General features: G+C 40.3%; 1 protein-coding gene across 3 annotated transcripts in view; it reads left to right on the top strand.

The window, feature by feature from the left end:
* The window catches only part of MYLK3 (myosin light chain kinase 3), a 54,708-nt gene that overhangs the window by 6,464 nt on the left and 30,035 nt on the right, over positions 1-18,209 (top strand). The window contains exon 1 of one of the 3 annotated variants that reach the window (XM_057401108.1): positions 12,658-12,749. The exons of 1 other annotated variant lie outside the window; for it this stretch is intronic. In XM_057401108.1, coding sequence (XP_057257091.1) covers positions 12,741-12,749 — 9 coding nt within the window. In that variant the 5' untranslated portion in view covers positions 12,658-12,740. Of the gene's footprint in view, positions 1-12,657; positions 12,750-13,971; positions 14,129-18,209 lie in introns of those variants that run through there. One more of the 3 variants, XM_057401104.1, reaches the window with a different exon arrangement.

Raw genomic sequence — 18,209 nt, forward strand, 5'->3', positions numbered from 1 at the left:
TGCAGATAGCATCTTCTTACTGGGTATTGCCAAAAGACAAGAGGAATGTTAGTGCCATTTACTGTCAATAGCTTTTCTATCTGTCTTTTGAAAGTAATTCTTAGCAGTATTGTTTTTTTGACTTGTGACTGTAAACATCAAAGCAGAAGCCTACCTGAATGTACAAAATGTGCTATTTTGATAGAAAAAGGTTTGGGGAAGACATTCAACAAAGTCGTCTTTGTATGGTATAGTGCAATTTTGGCCCAAACCCTTACTTTAGTAAATATACAGGGTTTGTCTTGCCAAGGAGAAAGAAAAAAGAGCTCAAGCCCTGTAAAATCCTGGGGAAGCAGGTGCAGGAGGTAATTGCATTCATAAAACCTGTCATACTAGCTTTTTGTCACCTTTCATTCACTCTTTTCTAAGAAGGGGAATGCAACTAAATGTATTTTCTTATGTATTACTCATGCTTTTCAGTATTGCATTACTGAGTACTGAGAATTACCTAATGAGATTATGCTACAGAACTGATCTCTGGGTAGAAGCAGAGGTTTTTATTAATAAAGCTAGGCTATCAGATATTGATTGTTAGTTATTTCTGATGGGGAAGAGCTATGGTAGTTTTGAGTTAAGCCACAAGGGACAGACTGATCAGATGGAAGCTTTGTAAGCAGAATCAGGAAACTTGGAAAGTGATTTCTAATTCTTAACTCTAAAGGAGTAATTGGGTTCCTTTTAAGACTGGATAAGAGGAATGGATGTGAAAACACACTCAAACCACTAATACACACTTGTCTTTATTCCAGTAAGCAAGGAATTGTGAGCGCAAAACCTAACTTCACTACATCATGCAGGTTTCTGCTTTCCACAGCTATAGCCTGTCACAGATACCAGTAGTAAGGACGCATGTGTAACTATTAAGGATAGAGGATATGTTTGCATGGTAAGTTATTAAGTCAGAATGACAAAAGAGAAATTCTGATTTTGACAATTTGAGGATATGATCAGGCTTGTATTGTTTCTGTTGGTAGAATGCAGCCCGTTTGGTGCTCTGACCTGCGTTTCTACAGTAATCGTTTTGTTTCTGCTCTGTACATGGAGTCAGTGATCCTTGGAGACCACTGTTAGATGTGTATTAGATATAGCAAAATTTAAATTAGAATTTTTATATATAGATTGGTGACTTCTCTGATAAGTACACAAAAATACGTTCATATCTCTCAAAAGCATAATGCTATTTCTTTCTCTTCCTTGCTGGAGCCTCTTGAAATAGTGGTTGATTTCTGTTTCTGCACTTCCTCCCTTTAACTTCCCCAGGTCTCTTCTGTCAGCTCTTTCCCACTTGTCATAGAATCATAGAATACTTAGGGTTGGATAGGATCTTAAGATCATCAAGTTCCAACCCCCCTACCATGGACACGGACACCTCATGGTAAACCAAGTCACCCAAGACTCCATCCTGTCTGGTCTTGAGCACTGCCAGGGATGGAGCATTCACAACTTCTTTGGGCAACCCATTCCAGTGCCTCACCACCCTCACAGTAAAGAACTTCTTTGTTATATCTAACCTAAACTTCCCGTGTTCAAGTTTGAACACATTACCCCTTGTCCTGTCTCTGCAGTCCCTAATGAAGAGTCCCTCCCCAGCATCCATATAGGCCCTGTTCAGATACTGAAAAGCTACTATGAGGTCTCCACGCAGCCTTCTCTTCTCCAGGCTGAACAGCCCCAACTTTCTCAGCCTATCTTCATACGGGAGGTGCTCCAGTCCCCTGATGATCATCCTCGTGGCCCTCCTCTGGACTTGTTCCAACAGTTCCATGTCCTTTTTAGGTTGAGGGCACCAGAACTGCACACAATACTCCAGGTGAGGTCTCAGGAGAACAGAGTAGAGGGGCAGGATCACCTCCTTTGATCTACCGGTCACATTCCTTTGGATGCATCCCAGGATATGGTTGGCTTTCTGGGCTGCGAGTGCACACTGAAGCCAGCTTGCGTTCAGTTTCCCATTGACCCACACCCCGAAGTTCTTCTCCGCAGGGCGGCTCTGAATCTCTTCACTGCCCAACCTGTAGCTGTGCCTGGTATTGCTCTGACCCAGGTGTAGGACCTTGCACTTGGCATGGTTAAACTTCATAAGGTTTGCATCAGCCCACCTCACGAGTGTGTCAAGGTCCCTCTGGATGGCATTCCTTCCCTCCAGCGGATCAGCCGAGCCACACAGCTCGGTGTCATCAGGAAACTTGCTGAGGGTGCACTCAATTCCACTGTCTGTGTCAGCGACAAAGATGTTGAGCAAGACCGATCCCAACACCGACCCCTGAGTAACACCACCCGTTACTGGTTTCTTACTGGACATTGACCCATTGACCACAACTCTTTGCATGCAGCCATCCAGCCAGTTCTTCATCCACCGAGTGGTCCACCTATCAAATTGATATCTCTCCAATTTAAAGACAAGGGGGACAGTGTTGAATGCTTTGCACAAGTCCAGATTGATGACATTTAACTGCTCTACCCCTGTCCATCAGCTCTGTAGCCCCATCAGAGAAGGCCACCAAATTGGTCAGGCAGGATTTCCCCTTAGTGAAGCCATGCTGGCTGTCACCAAGCACCTTGTTGTTTTTCATGTGCCTTAGCATGCCTTCCAGGAGAATCTGCTCCAAGATTTTGCCAGGCACAGAGGTGAGACTGACTGGTCTGTAATTCCCTGGGTCATCCATTTTCCCCTTGAAAATGGGGCTTCTATTTCCCTTTTTCCAGTCGTTGGGAACTTCACCTGACTGCCATGATTTTTCAAATATGATGGACAATGGCTTAGCAACTTCATTCACCAGCTCCTTCAGGACCCGCAGATGGATTTCATCAGGTCCCATGGACTTTTGTACATTCAGGTTCTTAAGATGGTCTTGAACCAGTTCCTCTCCTACAGTGGGCCTAGGGTCTTCATTCTTCCAGTCCCTGTGTCTGCCTTCCAAGACTTGGGTGGTTTAGTCAGAGCATTTGCCAGTGAAGACCGAGGCAAAGAAGTCCTTCAGAACCTCAGCCTTCTCCAAATCCAGGGTAGCCAGTTCTCCCAATAGCTTCCAGAGAGGGCCCACATTGTCCTTAGTCCTTTATTTGCTACATACCCATAGAATCCCTGTTATCTTGCACATCCCTTGTCATGCTGTTTTTCTTCTAGTTGCTTTGAGACAGCTATGGTGGAAGCAGGTGGCCTTGAAAATATTTTAGGCAGAGAGTGGTTGCCAGGGGATCTTGTAAAGTAGGAGTCCTGGCTTTCTTTTCCCACCAACCAGAAACAAATCGTTCTTTCCCATATAGATGGAATACTTCAGCATCTTTCAAAAGCCCTGGTAACTGACTTTGGAACACCAAGACACAGGTTTCTTGGAAGTTAATGACTGAACTGTAAAGTGTATTGTATTCTGCATTGTGTGTAATAGGCAGCAGCATGATGGCATGTGAAGAGCTCTTTCACTGTTAGAAATGATCAATGGATGAAACACTGTGGCAAATCAGTGTAGATTATAGTTGTACAATGTATTGGCACAGCTAGATGAGGAGAGAGTAAAATTGTATTTAATGTAGCTCTGACTTACCCAGAACTGAAAGCATGGTTTCCAAGCATGAATAAATGTGGTAACACTTCAGGAAGCTGCTTATGCAGGTTTTTTTTGTGGTTCCAATTCCAGCATAAGATTTTAGTCCCTGCTATTGAATGTCTTTGTGGTTCAGTCTAACTTAATTTGTTTCACTGCATTTTGTGGCATGAGACCTCACACAGAAAAATGGTGGTCTTTCACAAAAACGTGAATTGGGCTGTGATTTAATTAACTTGAAAGATGATCAAGTATCTCACCATCACAAAAATACCACTCCACCTCCATACTGCGTCTACATGCTGACTTGTCCAACTAGATAATCTTGATATTTTGAACCGAATAGTTTAGAATTGTAGTGGAGAATGGTCTGGTGATAAACCACTATCTAGAAAGTTCTGCTTTCTGTCACTTCTTTTCCTGTTTTTCCTGTCTTTTTTTTTTTCCCAGAAGAGCTATGCTTCCAGTGTTTATAACTGTGTGACAGCAGCGTGCCAGACTGCCCAGCAGGCTCACAGTTCAAATTCTGGCCGGAGGTTTGTATGTATTTACTATGATCTGCTACTAGATGGCAGCCTTATTCCGAAGACACTGGAGTAAGGCTTACTGTCTAGTCAGGCATTCTTACTATTGATATTAAGGTAGAGCAAAGTATTCAGTTTTCAGTGAATGCACACAAAGTTTATTTTTTCTTAGAACATCACTCATAGCATGGAAGCTTAAATCCTGCTAAGGTGTTACTGGCTATCTAGGCTAAAAGTAGGTAGTAGTAGTAGTAGTAGTCGTTGTGTGGGGTGTTAGCTCTTGGGCTATGACAATGGGTAGAGACGAATATTGTGTCAAGACCAAAGAACTCTCAACTTTCAGTTGGCACTTTAATAAAAAATGGCTTAGGAAACTCTTCTTCACCTGCCCTAAAGTCCCATAATGTAAGTTTTCTTTGGTGAAATTTTACCGACATCTCTAATTTTCCTATTACTTTTATACTGTTATAGCTGATTTAAAAAAAAAAAAAAAGTTGAAAATGGGGCAAGATATTAGGGAATACTTCACAGATTATCATCACCCTGTGGCTGGCCAGCAGGCTGTACAGAGAAGAAGACTGGAATTAAGATACTTACTTCAAATATCAGGTCCCAGACTAGGTGTTTGGGTTGGTTTGACTTAGTGCTTTTTATTTTTATTTCTTCGATTTTTTTAGTGCTTTTTTTTCAGGGTGGAACAGGGATTCATGTAGGCTACTAGCAGCACTGTATCTTTTCTTTGTATCTTGGACTATATTATCAAGAATGCTTAGTATCTCACTGCCTAACAGGACACGGTGCTTGACTTTTTTCTTGAGCGTATTGATAACCTTTCAGGTATTGATAACCTGTAATTAAATAGTGTAACCAGAAAGTCTTATGCCACTTTTTAGCTTAAGCCTTTTTGAATTGCTGTTCTCCAGAATATGGTTTCTCTGCATGCATGAACATGTGCAGGTATTGTTGGTGTGCAATATTGTATCTCTGGGTGTATCTGAAAAAGTATGTTTGGCTTAGAAGTGTGCGTTTCAAGCAAATCTCATAATAGCCTATTACTTCCAGTTTTTATGTTTGCATTTTGGAATGGTCTTGGGGAGCAGGAATAAGGTTTCTTTTACAAAAAACCCTGACCTTGAAGATGTCCTTCAGCTGTTAGCGAGTCCTTGGTCTGTAGGAGCAGGTCTAGCTGTAGCAGGTGTTGGGCCTTGAGTACCAACTGTTTCACTCTACGGATTTCCTGTTGTGCCTCACTTCTTGTTAAAGAAAATACAGCAGAGCAAATTTTAACAAGTTCAACCAATGCTTTCAGGTGAGTCTATAAAATGATTTATCCCTTAAAGTATTAACAACGCCACGAGTGTTTTGTAGTTGACTTTCTAGGGTTTTATTTCACTGTGGATTCTGGCAAATAAACCTCTAGTGAATCTAACCATAGCATTTCAAGTAGTTGCTGTCCCTTTATATATTTGCCTATATATTTGCCTTTATATATTTGCCTTTTTGGAGGTTGCCACATAGATAGCAGTGTGATAGGACATCCCCCTCTCTTGTTTAGGTTGTCATTTTCAAAACTCACTAGCAGTTACAGAATTTGAACAGTCTGGCAGCCCTGAAGTTGTATCTGATTAAGCAGTTTTTCTGTTGAGATGAGGATGATCAAATTTGATGCCTTATGTCTAATCAGGCACTGCAGAAATACACTGCATGATTTCAGTAGATATTGTGAGTTCATAATGAACTGAAAGTATCTGTAAAACAATGTAATAATGTTGGGTTGGTTTGGTTTTTTTCCTGCTCTTACTTAAAAAAAAGTTGTTCATAGCTGCTGGCTGTTGATTGGCATGTGCAATCTAAATAAAAAGCAAGAAAATGTATTAGCCATAAAGCAGTGGAAACTGATAAATCTGTGGGTTTGGGTTTGTTTGTTTGTTTGTTTTGCCAGAAAAAAAACTTAAACCTGCTTTCAGTGAAGTTATTTAATTTCAAGCTCATTAATTATTTGGTGTCATCATGCAGCATATCCCCCAGCAAAGAGTCAGGTACCCCTCCCTCATCTTCTCCCCATCCCCTATAAGCTGCTTTTCTTGGTGCTTCTTAGCATTGCACATAGAACCAGAACTCGATTTCAAACACAGCTGTCTTCAATTGTATCATAAGTATTAATAAATACTATAATCCTGGACTGTGTTGAAGACCATAAAATGCTGTTAAGAACAGTGAGTGCTCCAGATACCGGGAGTGCAAATGTTAACAGTCTGGCAATTTTCCAAGGCTCAGTGCTTTTTGTTTTGTCTTGGAATAAACAGCTTTTGAGCTGTACTGAAGATAGCTTGCTAAAAAAAAGAAAAACTTTAGCTTGAGATCAAAGTTGCTTTATTTGGAGAAATTGTGGAGCAGAATGTGTGTGTGTATGTGTGTAAATGCACATGTGAGCACATGTAATAGTGAGATTCATGGTTGAAGTCTATGTAGGTGGTCTGGACCCCAGGTCCTGATCCTCAGCAGCAGTATATAGTGTTTCATCTAAGGTCACTGAACTAGCTGGAGCAGGAGGTGAACCAGGAGTTCTGATTTTCAGTAAGACAAGTAAATGAGACTGAGTGCTACACTGATTTTACTGGCATTGCACAATAGTTTGTAATGTGTTTGAAAGTAATGTTTGTTTATGGAGTTTACTTCTTTGACAAAGAAATTAATTCTGATGTATTAAAGGACATTTTTGTTTAAGTAAAGGGATATATTTCATGAACAGCATAGTTCATGAATCTTTATATCTAAATATGTCCTAAGAGGTGTAGTAGGTATTAAACCTACCTTGTGAAATCACAGAATGTCCTGAAGGTAGCGCAGGGTTTATCTTAGAACACCAGACAGAAGTCAAAGAAAAGGCATGAATGTAAGAAACTCTTGAATGGCTCTTTATTTTGCCTGAGACTGTCAGCTGGCGGAATGCATTAAAACTAAAAAATGTTGATTTGTGACCTCCAATGAAAGAAGTTAGAAATGCAAGGTTCATTTTTTTTAAAGTTCATTGGGGAAACTGTGTTACTGTAGAATGAGGGTTAAGATATAATTGCTTTTTACTTTAGCCTTCTGAAACAGTGGAGGATAATGATTACTTCCTGTTATTTTGAAAAAGTAACAAATCTCTATTCTTTAAGACAGAGCAATTCCAAAGAATAAATGTTGTGGTTTAAGCCCAGCAGTAACTCCTGCTCTTCTCCCTCCCCTTCTACTCCCTCAGGGTGGGATGGGGAGGAGAATGGAAGGAATGTAAATCCCACAAGTAAAAAACAGTCCAAAAACTAAAGTACAATACAAAACTACTACTACTACCACTAATAATAATGGTAAGGGAAATAACAAGGGGGGAGAATATAAAACTAAAAGGGGAAAGGGAAAAAAATAACCCAGCCTCCAAAAATGCAATAAACACTAGTGATGCACAATATAATTCCTCAGTATCCACCTACTGATACCTAGCCCGATTTGAGCAGTGATCCGGGCTTTCTGGGTAACTCAGTTTATATACTGAGCATGACGTGCTGTGCTGTGTTACAGAATACTGCTTTGGCTAGTTTAGGTCAGGTGTCCTGTCTCTACTTCCTCCCAGCTTCATGTGCCTCTCCTCACTGACAGAGCAGGAGAGACTGAAATGTCTTTGATCAGGGTAAGCACTACTGAGCAATAACTAAAACATTGGTGTATTATCAGTGTTATACTACAGCCAAAACGCACCACTGCACCAGCTACTAGGAAGGAGAAAAATAACTGTTAAAGCTGAACCCTGTTACAGCTGAACCCAGCTGAACAATACAGTAAATTATGAAATGCTTAAGACATTGAGATATATCAAGTCTTGTCCAAGTCTAGTCTGATTCAGAGCCTGATGCTATAGTTTTACTTTTCAATTCCGTTGAAAAAGAAGAAACTCAGTCATGCAGTTCTCATTATTAGCCAGTGTTTTAGCTGCAGTGGGGTTTCATTATATGGCAAAGGGAGGAAGGTCATTGCAGCTCACTCCAGACGTGGGGACGAGGCAGGAATGGACCAAGCTAGGAATGGTGAGGAGATTAAGAAGAAAAGTTAGACTTTGATAGAGAAAGAAGGGTATAACGATGAGAATTAAAGATGAGTGTGTTAAGGCTGTTTGGAGAGAGACATGGAGACCTCCCGTAGAATATTGTGATGGTGAAGTCGATGCACGTGTGTCAGATTACTGAACATGTGAGAAGGAGCAAAGCAATTCGGAGAACAACAGAGAGGTGAATGGAGAGGTGCTGAATTTGTGGGAAGAGTGAGGATACTGTTACTCAAGCTGTTCTCAGAGTTGAGCCTTTCCTTTTTACCTAAAAATTAGGTAGTTTGAGAAATCAATTCTCCAGAGGCTAGACTCTTTTTTAACTCTGTTGTTTAGGCTTCCCCATGTGTATCCGTAGTTGTGAGTTTACTGGGCTTTTCTTGTGGGAAACATTCAGATGCAATGTGGAAGATAAACAAGATCCCTCTCCACTACTGGGAGAGGGACTGACAGTGTTAATCCTTGTTCTTCAGAGCTGATTGAAAATAAGGAAACATTTTGTAAGGAAGATTTTTGAGGACTGGAATGAATCTAGTTAGTGAACACTGATTTAAAAAGAAAAAATAAAGCCAGCAATCCAGACTGCCGAAGTTAAACTACATCTAAAATACTTAACCTCTGAATTTCAAACTCAAATGTAAAGTAATCCTATAAATCTGATTTCTATGTATATGTTCATTGGACATACAATTTTGTTGCAGCATTTATATTTTGGGGGGCTTACTCACAGAAATGGTGTTTTCTTAAGTTAATAGACCATTGAAAGAGAGCTTGTAATGCCCAACTGTGCTTTGTGGTTGCCTCAGTCTGGGCAAGAAGGTATGAGTTCTTTATAAAAATACAGATTGGTGAGTGTGCAAAGTAGGTACTTGATAAAAATCTATCATCCAATGCAAATGACAGTCTGCTTATCGCATCTTCTGGGAAAGATGCTTGATCTGATCTCACAACTGTAGGTTTCTGATGGGTGAGTGGAGGAATGATGTAAAATTTTTCTGTTTTCTGTTTCGTTTTGTTTTGTTTTTTTTTCAGAAGGTTACCTCTCCATGTTAAAAACTAGCAGGCTGTTGAATAGTAAATCTGTTACAAAAATGCTTTGTAAAAGAGAATATGGCAAAACTAGAATTAATCTTTTTGTTGTTCATTCCTTCACTAGTGGAGACCAGAAGGGTGTCTGCCTTACATCCTGAAGCTGTTGCTGCCTGTAGGGCTCACCTGTGTAACAGTGCTCTGAGCTATCCAAAAGTAAGAGTACTACCCAGAAAGTGGACCCCATCCTTACAGAGAAGGTTTGAATCTGTTCTCCTTTGGACCTTTTTTATGACCATCAAAGCCAGGCTTGCTATGTAAGGTGGTATGCTTTGAATGCATACCATGTTACAAAAGTCCTCTACCCATGCTTGCCAAGAGACAAAGTTGATACTGAGTTACTCTCTTAATTTGTTTTTATGGTGACTGTAATTATTTTTGAAGTGTTCGCTATGTAACCTGCCTTTTTAGTGACTTTGTTCAGCTGCAGATATACCCACCAGCTTTGGCAGCTGGAACAAGAGCAGAATAATGAAAGAATGAAAACCTGCTGACAGTTGTATTTGAGCTTTTCAGGCAGGATTCATTCTAGTGCAGATCTTTGTGAGCTAATGAAGTTAATGCAGAGCTTTAGATACTGTTCTTTTAAACAACAGCAGCCTGCCTAAAGCTGCTAGAGTTTTCCTTCTGAAACAGTGGTAATGAACGCTGCAGGTTTAAAAACTGAATATAATTTGAGGTATCTAGGCTTGGGGATGAGTTCCTGTGTAAATGGGATTTATAGACTGAATATTAATGAGGTGGGGAGGGTGGGGAAGCTTTCAGACCTGGCCTTTAATACTAATCCATTGTGAGTGGAGCAGCTCTAGAAATGCGCTGATACTGGCACAGGGACAACCAGGAATTGACTGCTCCTAGAAATGCCTTGTCAATCAAAGTCTTCACAGACTCCTGAATATTGATCAGATATAGAAAGGGACTTGAGCATTTCTGGTATCAATACCCTGCCTGCTAATTCTGTCTGCATTTCACTGGAGCACTACTGTATGCTGGCATTCAGTTCTAGCTTGTTGCATGGATGGAAGCATAATGAAAGGGTAAGTTATTGGTAGAATTTGGAAATCCCTTTTCAAAGAGAACTGTGAATCTTCAGTTAGATGTTTTGGGCATAGTCATGAGTTAAACTGGGTGACATCAGTGTTACTAGCTCCCTGTCTCTGATCACTGGTGACAAAAGGATCTAAAATACTTAAGTAATTTATTAACTTTTAAGTGTGTTTGAAAGTAATGTGCCAGGGGACTAAAGCTTCTCCTTACTTATTCTCAGGAATGTTAATTCTCTGTATTAACAATTTCAGCAAAGGAATGTTGTTTAGATTATAAATTCTCTAAAAATGGAATGTGCTTGTGGAGTGTACCTCCTGTCAATTCACAGAGGCTGATGTTGGGCGATGAGAGAGATCACCCCAAGAATGCTAAGCCCCTTCATTTTGCTCTGTATTTATGCAAGGACTTGGCATAATTGTCAGCAGCAGGCTGGGCAAGCTAGTAATAACAGCTAGCCTCTTAATATTACCTTTTTCCTTTTCTTGGTCTTTGAATGAGCTGATCTAGCTGTCAAACACCTCTTTTGGTTTGAAGGAGGAGTTTTGGAGTTTAAGCACAGCAGATTCAAAGAGTTGCTCTAAAAGCTGAATTAGTAACCTTGATCTTTATGTAATTTTTTGGATGCTAGATTTCATGATTTTTTGAAAAACTTTGCATTTACTCTGTAATTAAATAATGTCCTGTGAAATCTGCAAAGCCTGGACTCGTTACCTCTACTCAAAAGAAGCACTTTCGTTGGTTCTAGCTCTTAGTATTATAGGGCAAGGCACCAAACTCTATTTTGACTTGTCTGTAAAATCAAATAGGCTTTTCCTTGGTACTAAAGAAAATGTAGTCCCATGTCCATTGCCTGTTTTCTGTCCACAGCAATACATTTAACTTTCTAGAAAGGAAACTATTTCCTTGTTGTGGATTGGATGTTATATAGTTGCTCCTGATCTGTTGATTTTAATACTCTTCTGAAGAAAACACAGTCCAGAATGGGCATTGTAAGATATGAAATTAAAGTGGGGGAGAGAAAAGCTCCGATTTTATTTTTCTCTGATGTTAAAATGGAGAAAAAGCAGTCAGTGAAGCTCATAATCATGATAATTATATTCTTAATACTAATTAATAAAAATACTGCAGGAAGGTGTTGTCTTACACTACAGTCCTGTATTTAGATCTGATAATGGAAGGTTGCAGGCTAAGCATTGCTTGTTCTGGAGTGCTTGTCAAATTTCCTAAAGGATTCTCTTTGTCATGCAAGCTTTCCCCTGTAGCATGGTGCTTACATGATGTACATGCCTTTGCTGCCAGATTGAGTAATAGAGTCTCTTTATTAAACCTGGAGTAACAACATAATTATTTGTGCTATTGGAGTAAGACACAAATGTATTAACAATACCCAGACTCAGGGAGGGCAAAAAAGTATCTCCTGACTCATTTGTTAAGCACTACACCTTTTGAACAGGAGTAATATTTGTTGTTTTCATAGGATCTGGACTAGGGTTATCTAATTCATACAATCAAGTTACACGTTAATAAAAGCTTACAGCTGAGTTCAAGAGCTTGATGCCCCTGTGGATAGTCTCCTCTCCAGCTGAGAGTGGTTGGATAGTGTTCCTTGTGCAAATGCCAGGAATACTGCTGCAGCTGCTGCCAGAAAGCATCCAGGTGTTTTACCCTGTCCAGGCAAAATGGCTCAGCAGCAGTCTCATTGCTTAATGCCTGGGAGACACCAGTTTTCCTGCACCATTCTATGGAGCTAGCTGATGCATCTTAAAATTTTTGGGACAGTGATCTAGAGTTTATGGACTGGGTTTACCTTTTAAAAGAGGGATATAATAGTAATCTAGTAATAATAGATTGTAAGGCTCTGAAAATGTTCTGTGGGCTAGGGAGAGTTTAACTCCTTTACAGTTGAAAAACCAAGGCACAGAGGTGGAGTCAGAAATTAGGCAGAAGTCTGGCAGTTGAGACTGGCCTCACATTTGTGGAGGTCTACGTGTAATGTCTTGGGCAGCTTAACGTGGCCTGTGTCCCTTTACCAGGACGTTAGACTGCTAACCTCTTGGTAGAGCTCTCACCTCTATGAGCTACCGTCAAATCCCCCTGTACCACCAGGCCACCCCTAGTCTTTTAAGTTGTTTGGTGAATGGCCTGAAAAATATTCCATGCCAGGCAGTAGGAAATACCTGCAGCACAGCAAGCATGGCCATCTTCTCGCTGGCTTTTGCCCTGTAAGAGGTTCTCATTCACCTTAACTCACTGGTTTTGTGTGTACTCACATTGTTTTGTTTGTTTTTTTTTTTTTAACAGCATATTAGTTATCTTGCAGAACAAACCCAAGTGGAAACAGAGCACTCATTTTAACTGTGAGAGGGCTAGCCAGATCTATACCCACACCTCTGGACCTGACTCCCTTAGACCATAATGATAAAGGTACAGTATCTTACCTCCATTGCTCCCTTGATTATTTTAGGGGAGAGTGCATGTGCACTCATCTTGTAGTGAAACACGCTTTTGGTTTTGATTTATGCAGTGAAGACATGGCCCATGCTTAGCCCACATACTGCTGTCTGAAGTGCTGGTCCAGCTGCTCAGAGGCCTCTGGTCCCTAGTGAATGGCTGTCATTTTGTGTACCCACACCTGATGTGATTCATGTTAATGTTAGATCAGCTGTAGCTAGTAATCAAATGGCTAATTCTACTGCAGCTTGTTGGCAAAGTGGGACAGGAATGCACAGCACAGATGAAAAGCTGTTTTGCATCTACATCTCCAGAACTTGGTTTCCTTCTTAGATCGTCCAGCCTCTTGGTATCTGTTGTCTTTGTATATTTCTGTTCCACTGACATGATCATTTAGGTAAGAACTCCAAGATGATATGTATTTTACACAGGGCAAAATAAAAAGGAATTCATTAGTTGAGGACCAAATGCATGTGGAGGGACATTATTTAGATACAGTATGCTTGCTTCTTAGGTAGAAAAAACATTAGAAGATTCTCAGTGTAGGCATATATGTGAACCCCTGGATGGACTTTGTAGGAGAGTTGTGTGAAGACTTCTGTTTGATTGAAAGGTATTTTACAAACTGAAGTAAATGGCTCAGTGTGCCTAGCATCAGGCTGTAGAAACAGTGCTTCAAGGCATAAATGGGTATGTGACTTCTGGTGGAGGATGAATATTTGTCCTTTTTTGTTCATTCTTTTGGTCCCTCTGTTCCTATGCTGAAGAAATTGGAAATAAAAGAGATTTAAAATAATCATGTTATGTTAAGGCAAACATTGTACAGCAATAGTCAGTGTCACTGAAAAAAAGAACAGTCAAATGAATGACAGTCTTGTCAGTGCTTGGCTGAAGCAAACACGCTGTCCCTGAGTTACAACTAAAGCAAAGTTAAACTAAGCAAAAATAAGCAAAGGAACAGAGAAATGCAAGAAGGGACTCTTAGTGACTCAAGAGGCTCGGCTGTGGTCTCCCATTGTTTCCACACCTTACAGTAGCTGTTATCACTGGTTCAGGAAGTGAGCTGCTGGGATATAGATAGAGCTTAGTACTGCTGATAAGAAAGTGAAATTATTGAAATGCCTGGTGCAGTGTTAGATAAGATGAAATGCCTGGTTTATCACACAAGCAGAATTCTAGCAAGATCCAGGGAGCCTGTGCAGCTTTACTCAGTAAAAGGCTGCAGGGTACCTGGGTGACCTCTGTACAAGCCAAACAGGATGGGAACTTTATATCAAGAATCTTCCCTGCACAGGTCCCTTCGTTTGAGCATGGGAGGATTTTGTGTTTCTGATTACGTAAAGAGGTTTACGGTAAGGGACTCCGTAGTGTTTTGTTGTGAGCCTACTTAGGAAGTAAAAACTTTGTAGATGGTGCAGTATTGTTTTCTGTGACTTTTGAAAAGAGCTATATGTGTCTGACGTTCTTGGCCAGGTTGAGTAGTCTCTTGGCTTGCAAAGCTCCTGTCGATGTCAGAGGTGTTTCTGAAATGATGAGTGAAGGCTTTGCCTTTATAAACAAATTTATTTTTTGTGAGAGCCTTGGCATATTAAAACTTCTATTCTAAGTGGTGTATTTGTAGTATAGGATGTCAGACAGTCATTTGAATTATGTGGAGGTTGATTCTTACAGCTTCTTACTTTAGTTGTCCTATGTCTGAGAGTTTTAAGAATATGAACTGTTGGGCTGAGTTGATTTAATAAAGAGCCAAATTCTGCATAAGCCATTTGATTTGTGGTAAAAGCAGTGTGATTGACTAGAGCAGTGGGCACTCAGCACCTGAAATGTGTGCTCTTGGCTAAGAATTAAAGTTGTGTGGTCAGAACCCCATTGTGCAAGGGTCTGAGGAAACAGAATGAAAGAGAATGAGTCTGAAAGCTTAACCATTGACCGCAAACTGTGTAAGAGGAAAGAGGCATAGAGACGTCACTGGTGGAACAGGAATAGGAATCTACTTTTCTACTACTGTAAGCTATTCATCAAACCACACTGTGTTTTAAACATGCATTTGGAGTTAAGTTTCAGTTGCTACAGTGGTAGGAAGTCTGGGGAAATGTGATTTCTCTTTTCTTTGGTTTGTTTGCATTTGCCTACTTTTTGAGTTGCTGAAAAGACAGAATGCCATGTGGATATAATAGTGTTTAAGTAATAAAAAAAAAAAGCTGTAGGAATTGTATTTTAAATGAGAGTGTATCAGATTGTCGTTTTAAGACCATTCACTTTCAAAATTTTGAATAAAGTATTTCCATATGTATTTTCTTCAACAGTAGTGTATATTTGTAATCATCTTTGTCCTTTAAAGGGCCAGTGGAGTAGATGAACTAAGCCAACAGTAATAAACCCAATTCTGGCCCAGCTGAAGAAAAGGACGAAATTTCTACTAATTTCAAGAAGCAGGATATTGTTCCAAAGCCTTAAATTCATCTAATGTCATGTCATGTACTGGATTTAAATATAGCCAAGAGTACAACATTATTTTTTTGTTATAATTTATCACATAAGAAACAGCAGACTAGCAATGTTTCATACCCTTGTGGCCACATGATTTATTGTCAATTTATGGCAGTATAGCAGAAAAACATTTTGGTCTATTAATTTTAATATACTACTAAACTGTTGTTTGTGCTAAACAGATGATGTGTTTAAATTGTTGATGTTCAGGTTTTCGTTAAAGATATTAAAGCCAGATTAAAGCCTGAAATAGGCTTTTTTGCTCTTCTGCTTTTTGCTGGAGGAGTGCAAATGAAGGATATCTTGGGTGATATGATTTAGTGTAAGGTGTCCCTGCCCACGGCAGGGGGGTTGGAACTAGATGATCTTAAGGTCCTTTCCAACCCTAACAATTCTATGATTCTATGATTCTATATTTCAAGAAGGACTACAGAAGGTAGCTTTAGCAAATGAGCCAGGGTTTTTTTTCCATTTTTTTTTTTCCCTAGTCATGTCTCAGTTATCTGTCTACATGGTATTCTGTGGCTTGGCTTTGTGAGATCAGTTAGTATTTTGTTGTAATATGAAAGCTATAATGAGATTCAGAGTATCTTGTTTCTCTGTAATTGATCTGCTGGGTGACTTAGTAATTCTTTTGTATGCATTGCTTCAATTTCCCTTTCTGTAAAACTAGTGATAATGCTGCTTCTCTTCTGACAACACTTTAAGGTCACCCACAGGTAAAAGCTGTGTTAGATTTAGTTTGATTTATTGGCTTTCTTAGTCCACAGTGAGCTAAGAATCAAAAATAACTTTGTTTTGTATGTCTTGCATTGGATTGCATCACTCCAGCCAGTTTGCCACACCTGTTATGTTTATGTCTTGGAAAATCATTCTTTGTTTTGTTCATAAAGTTAGCACTGAAATTCATGTAACATTATAAAAGGAATGATGCTTTTGCAGGGTAAGACCAGTAGAGAAGCATATAATGATAAATAGTGTCTTGGACCTTGTGTGCAGTTCTTACTAAAATTGATGAGAATTGGTCTAATCTGTAAGTTTAATATTAACCCTAGTGAGAGCTCCCTTCTCCCATGTGGAGTGGGAGCCTGTAAGGTGGGTTTGAGCCTATTCCAGCAGGAGCTGGTGAGTGTATACACTTCTGATGTCAGTGGTTGCAGTGTGGAACGTGTTGTTTGCATGTTTGTTGACCACAGTCTCTTTCCGGTATAGTACTTGATGATCTGGTTGCTTGTACTCATGTAAGTGGCTGGCTCAGCTGATCCTGGTGTTATGGGCGGACTCCTCTAACAGTGGGCAGCTCTGTAAACAGTGGCCTGAGTGTTTTTACAAGTCACTTGGAAGTTTGGTACTGCTCAGATGGTCTGTGAAGGGCATAGTTCATACCTGTAGCTACAGATGAGGTTTTTTTGTGTTTTTCATATTAATTCGACTCTTTGTTAGGAGAGGCAGTCATAGGACTGTTCTAACATGTGCCTGAAGACCAAGTTGCCTGTACTTCTTCAAGCTTTTCCTTCCCGTGAGCTGAACAGCTTTGGCATTTACCTGGGGATTCACTCCTCTACTCAGCAGACAGATCTGGGATCCCAGGCTCTGGGGCAGGCTGCATACTGCAGAGGCCCAAACTGCCATCGGTGGGTCCAGAGCTTTGGCAGGCTAAGAACAGGCTGCTCCGGAGAGCTAGCAGAAAGGCAGACAACCTGAACAATAAAAAAATATATCAGTGGAAGTAATAAGCTATTTTAAAGGATTGGGAGTTTTAATAAAATGCAGGGCTGGAAAATTTCTGAGCATCTTGATTGTTAATATTGTCTTCCCAGGCTTTGTGGGAACTCAAGAGAAAGACGTCATATGCACTGCTTTAAATTTTGCACCAGTATATAGTGGTTTGCGGTCTAAATATATTCTGCTGAGTATCCTCTCAGTCAGTTCATATCCCAGAAACTAGAATAGTAAGCTATATATAGTCTCTGACATTACAAACAGGTTTGTTTACACCTTCTCCCCGGGCTGAGTTGTGACAGCAAGAGCTAGCAGGTCCTCCTGCTGTTGTCTTTATATTTGTGGCTCACCTTTCATTTGTGTCCTCATTTTAGTGTTAGGTTTGAGCAGTACATGTGCTTTCTGGCTCATCAAACTTACTTACGTATGCTTCTGACTTAAGTCCTGAATGCTTCTTTTCAGGGACCTGATTCTTTCCAGCACTCTCATTGCATGCTCGGTGGCATTGTCTGGGGCTGGGCAGAATTTAAAAGAAATGCCCCTTTTGTATAAATAGCTTTGTTCTGGATGTTTTCTTGGTAGGTTCCTCTTCCCAGTTCCAGCTGAAGTCCCCCAGAAGCGTGGTGTGGGGAGCTTCAGCTTCAGGGTCCTCCTTAATTCTCAGCACCACTTTGCGGAATTGGTACAGCTTGAATTGCTTTTTCCTTGGCTGCTCTTGCTGTAAAAAGAACAGGTTGCTGCAGATTTGATCATGGACTGACCTTGTTCCTGGGTTTGTTTTATGCAGAATTATCAGTCTTAAGGCCTGAAAACATTGGTGCAAGTTGCCAAATGGCTGACTGGGTCACCCTGTTCTGTGAGGAAGTTCTTACTGTGGCTGTCAGTGATTGTTTGTCTCGGTAAGCCAGGTAGAAAGCTGCCATTCTGTACTGAGGGGCCTTGAACTTTTTCCAGTTCACTTTTCAGTGGGTGATGGCCAATGCAGAATTTCATCAGATCTTTTCTTCACTAGATTCATTTCAGAGAAACTTTTGCAAAGTTTTCATGTTCCTGCTTTTGTGGCTGAACAAGAGCCAGGGAGCTCTTTGTTCCCCATTTTCATGGACTGTATGTGGATATTCTTGCCAATTGTATCTTGCTTACCTCTGCAGAATATTTCTTCAGTCTTTTCTGGCATTCAGCCCAGCATTTTAACTACTTTCCTAACTTCTCACGTTCAGA

Source organism: Pezoporus wallicus, unplaced genomic scaffold, assembly GCF_028554395.1.
Source record: "Pezoporus wallicus isolate ANWC-B61680 ecotype Strahan unplaced genomic scaffold, APGP_CSIRO_Pwel_v1 contig_13541, whole genome shotgun sequence".
NCBI classification, from domain to species: Eukaryota; Metazoa; Chordata; class Aves; order Psittaciformes; family Psittacidae; genus Pezoporus; species Pezoporus wallicus.